This window comes from Grammomys surdaster, unplaced genomic scaffold (assembly GCF_004785775.1).
Source record: "Grammomys surdaster isolate TR1022 unplaced genomic scaffold, NIH_TR_1.0 126086, whole genome shotgun sequence".
NCBI classification, from domain to species: Eukaryota; Metazoa; Chordata; class Mammalia; order Rodentia; family Muridae; genus Grammomys; species Grammomys surdaster.
The window spans coordinates 3,895,290-3,906,207 of NW_021620894.1; the positions used below are offsets into that span (position 1 = coordinate 3,895,290).

Genomic DNA, 10,918 nt, shown 5'->3' on the forward strand with positions numbered 1-10,918 from the left:
GTGTGTATGTGTGCATGTGCGTGTGTGTGTGCATGTGCGTGTGCATGTGCGTGTGCGTGTGCATGTGCATGTGCATGTGGAAGCCAGAGGACAACCCCAGGTGTCGTCCCTCAGCAGTCATATTCCTTGTGCTTTGACAAGGGTCTCTCTAAGACCTGGAACTTGGCACTCCATGGTTGGGTTAGCCTTACCAGTAAGTTCCATGAATCCACCTGGTAATGTGATATATCACCATTGTATGTTTGTATCACCACTACTGGTTTTTTATGTGGGTACTAATGGTGGACCTCAGATTCTAAAGGTTGCAGGGCAGGCACTTTGCATAACTGAGCCATTCCCCTTCGACCCCTGAAGAACATTCTTGGGCAATAAAGTGTTGTGGGAAAGAAAGCAAAAGTGAAGGCACAAAATTCAGGTGCCCTGGGATAGAAAAGAAACCACACAAATGCCCTGGTGATGTTCAATACAACTTGTCCACTCAGGTGATTGCAAAAGATCTAAGAAATAGCTGAGTTCAAAGTCCCTAATAGTAGAAAATAGCCCCAGCAAAGCCAAGGACATGAGTCTAAAATGCCAAAAAAGCCAGTTTCATTTTGGATTGGAATGGCAAAGATCCCTGCTTGCACCACGGTAACTGGTCTGCTCCTGAGGTGACAACGCCCAATGTCTCTGGACATTCATGCTAGCCACTCGAGGGCCACTGGCAACAGTCTGCAGCTGACCAGATGCAGCGGCTGCCTGCAGTGCTTGATGGGGGGCACTGCCATTTGGCATTTCCTCCACTCCACAGAGCTTAGTGGGATACCATGTGGCACAGGAGGTGATCATCTGGGACACTGTCCTCTCATAAATAGTAGGAGGCAAAGAGGATAATTCAAGTCACTAAGGAGACGGGTGTTAGAAAATGGAACCCTGGGCATACTGAGGCAGGAGGATAAAGTTCCATGGCAGCTGGATCTCAAAATAAATAAATAAATAAATGGGTGAGGGGATGGGGAGAGTGAGGAGGAGAGGATTAAACTCATATGCCCTTGGGAGAGGATCCAGAAATTTCTGCCCAATGTCACATACCCACCACCCTCTAAGAAAAAAAAGAAAAGCAGCAGATAGATTCTCCCTGAAGTCTCTGGGCAAATTCCCAGTGGTCCATGAGAAATTCCTCCTTAAAAGAGACAAGGGCTTTTAGTCCCCGTGGGCACTGCTTACCACCCTTCTCCTGGCACTGACTCTGTGTCCTGCTTGGGGCTGTGCCCGTCACAGTGCAGAAAGGCACAGGAGATGTGTTCTTGAGACTCTTTGTGCTCTCTCTCTCTCTCTCTCTCTCTCTCTCTCTCTCTCTCTCTCTCCCCCCCCTCTCTCTCTCCCTCTCTCTCTCTTTCTCTCCCTCCTCTGTCCCTCCCTCCCCCCCTCCAGACCTCAAGTCTGACTCCATTTGAGAGTAATCAGTAGACAGCCATATGGTATCCCATCAGATCCCTGAGCCTGGCAATCAATCACAGCCAGCAGCTTGGGCGGTGCTGGCTCTGCTCTGCTTCTGCTGTACTTGGCCTGGCACCGCTCAGACCCTCTGGAGGGAGCCAGGCACGAGGGAGCAGAATGCAGTACTGAGAAACACCATTGGCCTCTGCCCATCTACTACTGTGTATCCCAGCTAAGAGAGAGGCGGGGAGACATAAAGGCACAGAGTACCCAGGCATCCAGGCAACATCAGTACCATGAAGAATAATACAGCCACTCAAGTGGCAGTAGAAACTGTCTCTTACAGAGGGATGAGGGAATGCCAGGCACTCCCCGACTGTTTGTGTAAACTGGCACGTCCCACAGGCACAAGTGTCCCAATGTTACTGTCAGAATTTCACAAGCAGAGCTTGGTTGGGAGGCACACACCTATAATCCCAGCTACTCAGAAGGCTGAGTCAGAAGGCTGCCTGAGATGAAGAATTGTAAATGTCGCTAGGGGCCGGAGAGTAGTACAGACAGAAAAAAGGCTTGGTGTGTTCAAAAACTCATCCCACACTCACTCATCTGGCTGGTAATGGACAGTCCCAGGACTCGAACCCAGGAAGGATTTCAAACTGCACGCTGAGGCAGGAGGACGGAAGCAGATTAAAAACAGTGTTTCTCCAGTCCCCAGATGCGAGCACAGAGGAAAAAGGCTGTTATGTGCAATGCCTGCTGGGGACAGACAGATAGGACAGCTGACAGATGCCCACAGAAGGAGAGCCCCATATACAAGTAGTGCCTACTGAGATAGCAGTGGCTCCCACAGAGCCACCGTCCTTAGCCAGAGGAGCTGTGGTAGGAGACAAAGCAAAGCTTTTAGCTACAATAATGGCTGAGCGAAGGCAGCTCGAGTTCAAGGTAGCCAGGTGCTAAGGCAAGCATAGCACATGACAGCAAGGCAGGGTGTTCACCCATTCCCACAGCCCTCAGCCTTCTGGGCTTGTTTCCTTGTCCAGTGTTCAATTTCTACGACTTAAAAGTGGTTATGATTGAGAATCTGCTGTGTCATCGCCAATTCGGTCTAAAAGCCTAATGTATAATTAGAAATTAGGGCGTAACGGGGAATTTTCATAGAAGCTGTATTCAGGGGTTATAATTAGGCCAGCAGCCCATTCAATAGGCCTCAAGGTCAAACCAAAGAAATGAACCATTGATTCACAACACAGGATTTTGAACAAAAAAAAAGTATCATGATCAAGTCGAGTGTGGTAGCACATGTCCACAATCACTGTGCTTACAAGGTGGAGGCAAGAAGGCCCAAAGTTCAAAACTATCAAAACTAGCCTCAGTGATACACTACATTTGAGGCCAGCCTGGACTATATTATGAGATAGGGGCCCTATCTCAGAAAACCTTAAAAAGCCTCTCTCTCTCTCTCTCTCTCTCTCTCTCTCTCTCTCTCTCTCTCTCTCTCTCACACACACACACACACACACACACTCACACACACACACACACACACATACAGAGTCACTCAAAACTCAAGAAAACACAAGTACAACAGTAAACACTGTACAACACCACCTTACATGTAAGTCTAGAAAAAACACCAGCTAAATTAATAACCAGATCGGAAGTTGCTCAGGACTCAGGGTTTGGACTCAAGAGTGACTCCTACAAAAGGATACAAGAAAACTTTCACAGTGCCAGAGAGAAACTTCCTGGAGTTGGTCTGTCTCTCCTTCCACTCTGTCAGGCTTAAAGACAAGAATTGTGACCCTACCAATCCATCTTACTGACTGGACACAAGGAAACTTTGAGGCCTTGGATATGCCGTGTCTTATCCCATTCACCCGTCCACCTGCATCATTTAGAAATTTATGATACCTCAATAGACTTTAAAAATATAGCCTGCCATCATCCTTTGAAATTGCAGTCTCTCTGTTCACAGAAAAGTTCACTGGACTTGAAGTTTTAGGCTGAGGTCCATACAGCAATAAGAACCCTCGGAAACTAACCATGTGGTCATGGGCAAATAGCTCTCACAGGACTTCTATGAGGCTGTTGATATTTAATACACACTAGAGTGTTTTTTAAACTGCACAGTAACTCGAAAGTGTAGAGAATGTTGCCCAAGCACATAGTTACAGTAGGTAGAGACTCCCTTGCCCTGCTCACCCGTTAAGAACTCTTCTGCAGCAAGTGGACCACAGTTGTAATTGTCTATCCAAGATGCATAGGGAAGGAGTCCCAGGCCCCAGATCAGAGTTGGCTACATTTCAGAGATGTCTGCTTGGCCAGATGCTTTCAGGGGATCCAGTGTCAGCCAACAGGTAAAAGAGAGAGAGCCAGAGAAACCAGATATTTTAATGCATGGCCCTGCAGGTTGGTCCTCAACAGTTCATGGGGCTACTTTGGGCTGCCTTTATCTTTGAGCAGTGAGGTGTAGCTAACTCGGCTTGCTGCCTGAAGCCAAGTCCCAGGCGCTTACTCCAGCTTTCTGCCACTGTTCAGCTCTTTAACGAGACACAGCTCAAATGAGAAAAACAAGCATGCCCTACCCAGCTATTCCTACGTCAATACCACCCACCTCATCTCCTCCTGGCAACACAATATTATCAAAATAATAGTGAATGCCCAGGCTCTATTTTTTCAAGTGTTAACAGGGCAGGCACTGCTGTGTGTGGGAGCCGACCACCATGTTGAGGAAAAGAGACACAATGGGTAAGTAGATGATTCAAGAATCAGGCAGACGCTGGACTAGAACTTGGGGATACTGTTCTCCTGTCAGGCCCTGTCAAGACTTTCTTGTCTTGTTATTTGTCCCTCTCATAGTGCTGGAGATTGAACCCAGAATTTGTGGAGGGTAAGGAAGTGTTCTATCAATGAGCCACACAGTCCTTTCTCTGTCTGTCTGTCTGTCTGTCTGTCTGTCTGTCTCTCTCTCTCTCTCTCTCTCTCTCTCTCTGTCTCTCTCTGTCTCTCTCCCTCTCTTCAGTCATTAGGAAAAAGATATAGGCCTTCTGTTTTTTTAATAGTCAAAAATGTTCTAGCCACAGGCAACCTTAAAAAAATAAAAATAAGGGAAGGGGAGATGGCTCAGTGGTTAAAAGCACCGGCTGCTCTTCCAAAGGATCTGGGTTCAATTCCCAGCACCCACATGGCAGTTCACACCTGTCCGTAACCCCAGTTCTAGGGGATCTGGCACCCTTCACACAGACACGCATGTAAACAAAACATCGATGCATGTAAAAAAATAAATAAAAATAAGAAAAGAATAAATAAAAATAAGTAGTGTATCAGCTTTGATCCCAGCGCTCAGGAAGGGGGGACAGTTGGACTAGCATTCCAAGCCAACCTTAGCTACACAGTGCGTGTGACACCAGCCTGGGCTACACATCTCAAAACTAAAATAAACAAGTGAGAAAAAAAGAGTGAAAAGTCAGTACGGGGCTGTATGAGGAACCAGTCCTTGGATTCTGTCACTCAGCGACTTGCTCCAAGGGACACAGTTGGGCGGGCCCTTAGAGACAAGCTTGAGAGCATCTATCCTCTAAAACCAGAGGGGACAACATGCAGACAGAGCTCCCTTGACTGAAGATGGATGTGTTCAGCTACAGGCCGCTTCCACTCTCCTCAGGACCACTCAAGTCCCTCTGCCCCATGATCACTCTTCCTTTTCCTTCAGACTAACCTCACCAGCCTGGAGGAAGCTGGGTTTCTATTTTTAGAACATTTGGGCCAGCACACAGCTAATGAGCATAAGAAGAAAAAGGGGTGAGCCATACAGCCCTTGAAAGTTTCCCTCTAGAGGCCTCCGCTCAGCCCTGCCTCATTGGTTCCCCAACAGAACCCCCAAGTACAGCACAAACAGGTCCTTCTTCAGCAGTCAGACAGAAGCTTATGTGAGGTGACAAAGCCTCGGAGGGGAGTGACAAGCCACAGAGAACATACCCCCGGAGGTCACCGTGGTTGGCCCAGCCTGGCAGTCTGTGCTTTCAGCTCTGTCAAGCACCTAACAAGCACAGGCTCGTTAAAAGTATTTCCGAGAAGGCTCCAGCAAGGCCCTGGGGTTAAGTCAATTCCAGGACCATAGAACGGCACAGCATAGTTCAGAATGGAACCTGGGCACACTGGCCTGTCCTCTCTGTAGCCATCCATAGTCCAGTCCTTGTTCCAGGACAGGCCCGGTTATACTGAGAGGAGTCTAGCTAGTAGCCCCTGGCTTCAGCTGCTCTCCTCGGAAGGCTGGAAGGGTCTCTTTTCATCTGCTACATCGAGACTCTTCTGGGACCCAAGGGATGACAGTGTTCATTACACTCATTTCTCCCTCTAGGCTGGATGCTCCACTGAGTATTTCTGGTCAGGTAAGTCTAGCAGTCTTCCTCCTCCGTTCTCCACATGAACCTAAATCCTGGCCTTGGAAATCTTCAATAGCTGCCTCCCGTTGACCTGAGTGAACCAGCTAAGGTGACCAGCAGACACTTGTGGCGGGAGAGGGACCCCATTCAAGCCTCCTTTGGGCCCTTGTGTGGAGACTTGTGCCTACTATCCTACCACTGTGAAGGGAGAAGAAGCAGGAAGGCCAGGAAATCAAGGCCAGTTTCAGCTTTATAGTGAATTCAAAGCCAGCCTGGGATATAAAAGACCCCGTGAGAATGAAAACAAAAACAAACAAACAAACAAACAAAAGGAACACAAAACCCACTTAGGACATTGAATTTGGTCAGGTGACTCCAAGAACACCACTTCCTGTTAGGAGAAATTTAGCTAAGAGCAACAAACCCCACCTCCCTTCCTTAGTCCTTGTCTGTTTCCTCTGGGATAAAGGAAGAGAGGCAATAATAGAAATAGAAAAATACATTGTGGTAGGCTAACTAATGACTCTCCAAATTTATCTATGGTCCCTCTCCCCTTCCAGGGCTTTTTTTGTTGTTGTTGTTTTTTGTTTGTTTGTTTTTAGTTGGCGTTTTAGTTTTGGGTTTTTTGTTTTGTTTTGTTTTTTCAGACTGATTTTTCTCTGTTCAGCTCTGGCTGTCATGGAACTCCGTCTGTAGACCAGGCTGTCTGCCACTGCCTCCCATGTGCTGGGATTAAAGGGGTGAGCCACCACTGTCAGGTGTCTATGTCTTAATCCCTAAAACCTATACACACTACTTTACAAGAATGATGTTATGAAGTTCAGGGGTGACTTTGACATGGGTAATTATTCTGGATTACCCACGAGGACCACAGGGCAATCATATGCTTTCGTGGAATACTACTAAGCCATGAAAACGAACAGAGTCCTGCCATTTGCTGATGACAGGGATGGAGTTGGAGTTGATTGTATTAAGTGCTTATCATCAGGTTTGATGTCCTGTGTTCGCCCCTTGAGACCTTTGTGGTACAAGGAGAGAACTAGACTTTCATAAGCTGTCTTTCTCTCTCTCTCTCTCTCTCTCTCTCTCTCTCTCTCTCTCACACACACACACACACACACACACACACACACACTTTTCTATATGTATCATAAGAGACACCCAGAGAGTTTAGTGCAAAGAGAATACAATATTAAGGGTACAGACCCGATGGAATGAAATGGGATAGCCACAATCAAACAATGCCCACCAGCCACCAGAAGCTGACAAAATGGAATAGATTCTCCTCTGCAGCCTTCAGAGGGAGCACAACCTCACCAACACACTTTTATCCCAGGGATAACAACTTGGAACGTCTGTCCTTTAGAATATGGAGAGAATATATTTCTGCTGATTTAAGGCATCCATCCCGGAGTAGCCATTTGTTTCAGCAGCCGATAGAAACAGATATAGTGTTACCACTTAGTGCCTGTCTACCTTGTGCAGGGCACAGCTCAGAGCACCTCATCCACACAGAACACCATGGCTCTTCCTTTGAGGTCTGACAATGCAGACACCAGGCCTGGGTTGGAGTCTCTGCTTTCCCCGTAAGTACTGTGACCCTAAATATGCTGTATAACCTCTTTTAAACCTCAGCTTCCTAGGTCATAAAACAGGCGTGGAATATGTCTTCACTAAGCTGGGTAATGAAAATAAAGTGTTTCCAGGCATCAATAGTATGTCAGTGGTCTTGCTATAATACAATCTCAGGGATTAAAGAAGATCTAATCAAGCCATCCTCCTAGTCTGTCATGACCGGAGCAAGGCCTCTGAGGCCAACTGAAGGAAACAGACTGTTGTTCTCTTAAAGCCCACTGAATATCAAATATGAAAATCTAAAGAGTCCACCGAAGCACTTCTTCATTTGTTTAATCAATCTGGGTCCATGATGCTGATCTCACTTCAGAAATGGCAGCTGTCTGGAACTAAGCAACTTCTCCAGTGTTATTTGGACTCAGCTCGGGTTCTCACGAGGCCCTAGATCGACACCCATCCTCAGGGCTTTCCATGGCACCCTCACTTGGCACCCCATGCACAATCCTTCGCATCTTCTCCTTGTGTTGTGCTGAAGCCCTTAGCGGGAAGCAGAAATCTTGGCCCGCGTTGTAGCTTTTCATGGAGCGGGCTAAACAGCACTGCAGCCTGTCTGAGCAGGCTGGGTAGGATGATATATTCCTGAATAGGCGTCTGCTTTCCTTAGTCTGTCCCCCACGTTAGGAAGGCTCCCTTAGGACACCTGGAGTTACCGCATGAATGAAAGCGGGCAGAAAGAACGAACTTACTGACTCGACCCTATCTGATTAAGTTCGCCCAACTCTTCCATCCTGGTGATGTAATTGAAAGAGAGGGCAGCACCTGCCACCATCCCGAACTTTGTGTCTCCACCGAGGAAACAAGCAAGCCAGGAATTAACCAGAGAAGGTGCCGGCTTTCTATCAGACGAGGTTCCAGCCCCTTGCCCTCCTGTGCACCGGCTCCAGAGAACTGTTGCAGCCTGGCGCTGGCAACCCTGCTCTTTCCAGAAGGCTACAGCGACAGGCACCTGCGCTCTCTGCCCTTCGCCTGCCCACCCTCGGAAAGGAAGGAGGAGGCAGGAGGCCAGCTCCCCCACCCCACCCCGCCCCATACTTTTGAGCACCCACAGCTTTCTGCGCTGCCGTCACCACTGACGAGAACCCTGGTCCCCTGAAGGAATCACTTCTTCTTCCCATTCCATCCTCTCTATCAATGAACACGCAGCGACACCCACGCTCCCGCTCCTCCCACTCCGGAGGGAGCCGGAGCTCAAGAGCGACATCCGGAGCTGAAAGCCGCTGCAGCGGGGGCGCCGGCCACCCTGCCCCGCTGCCCCTCGCTTTTCCCCCAGCCACCAGTAGACCGACCCCCGACCCCTGCTCCCAAACCAGCATCTGGATGGATTAGGGTATCCAAGTCCTCCAAGAGACCCGCCTCTCCCGGGCTTAATCTAAGAGACCTCTGGGGGAGCGCGCGCGAACCGCCCAGAGATACCCGCGAAGCCCGGGATTCGAACCTGATGCCCCAGCCGTCCAGCATCCCCCCCCCTCCAAGCAAGCCCCCTAGCCAAGCACTCCCGTCGCCAGAGCGTCCATCGCGTTCCCCTAAGCAGATCTCAGGCTGTGCCAGGACGGCGAGCCGGAGCGAAGTCGAGGGTCGCGGGGCCCAGGCGGGTGACTTACGCGCGGGCGCGGGGGAAGCCCATGGACAGGAGCACGTCCAGCGCCGACCCATGCTTGACGGTGCCCGGGCGCTGCAGACGGTCCCTGCGCGGGGTGACTTTGCTGTACAGCTCCTCGCGAGCGGCCATGCCGAGGGCTGGGGTCGCGATGCCGAGTGCCCGCTCAGCGGCCGCCCATCGCCCGCTCGCAAGAGCTGGGGGTCCCGGGAGGACGGTGGGGGCGGTGCTCCCCGATCTCCGGGCGGAGACTGACGCTTCCTGGAAAGGCCACTGGAGCTCGGCGCGGGCCGGTGGCTGCTGCGGGTCCGACCTCAGCCCGCCGGATCCGGGAGTCCCAGCGTCGCACCGCTGCAGCCTTCTCTGTCCTCCGCCCTCCCAGCTTCTCCTCCCCGAGCTGTCCGGGAATTTGCAATGAGTAATTTTTGAATGGATCAAAAAAGGAAAAAAGCAGCCTTGTGGGCAGGCCCTGCCTCGCCTGTGCCGGGCCCCGCCCCTCTCTTAAAGCGGCCGCGCCGGCCCAAGGCGGCTGGAATCCAGCCAGCCCTAGTAGGAATTGCTTCTAGACAGAAGGTCTCCAGCGACGAAGTAGGCCAGTGTGCTTCGATTCACAGAGCCCTAGTTCTGCCCTTGGCTTGCATATCGATCCATCTGGGCCTCGGGGCTTCAGAATAGCCCATTTCACGTTTCATTTGATCTTTGGCGAGGTCAGTAATGGAAACCCACTGCACGGAGGGATGAAAGGACCAGAAGGCTAAGCCATAAGGCCCGGGAAAAAGTGTCACCTCAAATAGATCTCGCTAACATTAAAAAGTTGTTATATCACTGTAGGCCGAGTCCCCCGCAGCCCTCAGTGCCTGACTGGACAGGGACTTCTGGAAAAGGGTCTCTGACTCTTGGAAATGGTAGGACCTGAGAGGGCAAAGGCCAGGGAGGAAGGGAGGAGAGAAAGGGGAAGAAGAAAGGGAAGGGAAGCAGAGAAATGAAGGGCTAGGAGCTAGAAGGAGAAGGAACAGAGAAAGGACGCTAATTATAGCACTTCCGGATGGGAAGAGCTGACATTCATGAGAGAGTGTGCACCCTGTCAATAAAAGGGTTCGGAGATGGGGTCTCTGCTGCACAGGAGGCACAAGGGAGCTCCCACTCTCACCCCAGTAGGACCAGCAACCTCCACCTCAAACAGAAGTCATTACTGCTGCTGCCCGTTAAAATTTGATCACCTGGAGACAAAGCCATTGTTTTCAATCAAGAACTGATCCCATTTAGTGTAATAGAAGAGACGTGGATCTTCTTTGGGGGGAGTGGTGGTGGTGGTGGTGGTGATGATGATGATGATGATGATGAGGGTGGTGGTGATGATGATGATGATACCTAATATTTATTGGATCCATTTGTATGCCAGTGACTGTGTTAAGTGTAATGGCTGAATCAACTCACAGGCCTTTTAAAGTGCCCTCGAGGATGCCTACCTGGATAGCCTCATTTTAGAGATGAGAAAACTTGGCTCAGAGGGGCAGAGGAAAATTCAAGAGCTCCCGAGTGAGGAGATGGAGCTCTGACTCACTGTGGTACCCTGAGCAAGTTACCTCTTCCCCCAACGGCCTTGAAGTCTGTCTATACAGCGGTAATTGCTGAACTCCACACATGCCAGATTCTCCAGAAACTGCAGTTCTTCCCTGTTTGCCTGCTTAGGGTGCAGGGAAGGGAGGGTTACCAGCATGTGTAAAGCCCCTGCTGTAGCTTTAAATGTTGCTTTATAAGGCACCCAAGAAAATTAAAGTTTAATCCCCTGACCTCCCATCCTCCACTGGTGTTTCTTCAGAGTACCGTGGCATTTGGAAGTGGGAAAGTGAGACCAAAGAAGCCTGGGTAAGAATTTTGC

The 10,918-nt window shown here is 49.9% G+C and overlaps 1 protein-coding gene across 2 annotated transcripts in view; it reads right to left on the reverse strand.

Annotated features, from left to right (window-relative positions):
• The window catches only part of Ubash3b (ubiquitin associated and SH3 domain containing B), a 138,693-nt gene extending 128,887 nt beyond the window's left edge, over positions 1-9,806 (reverse strand). Inside the window, exon 1 of one of the 2 annotated variants that reach the window (XM_028755877.1) lies at positions 9,041-9,806. In XM_028755877.1, the coding sequence (XP_028611710.1) occupies positions 9,041-9,168 (128 nt within the window). In that variant the 5' untranslated portion in view covers positions 9,169-9,806. The remainder of the gene's footprint in view (positions 1-9,040) is intronic. The other variant, XM_028755879.1, reaches the window with a different exon arrangement.
• Between the last annotated feature and the right edge of the window lie 1,112 nt (positions 9,807-10,918).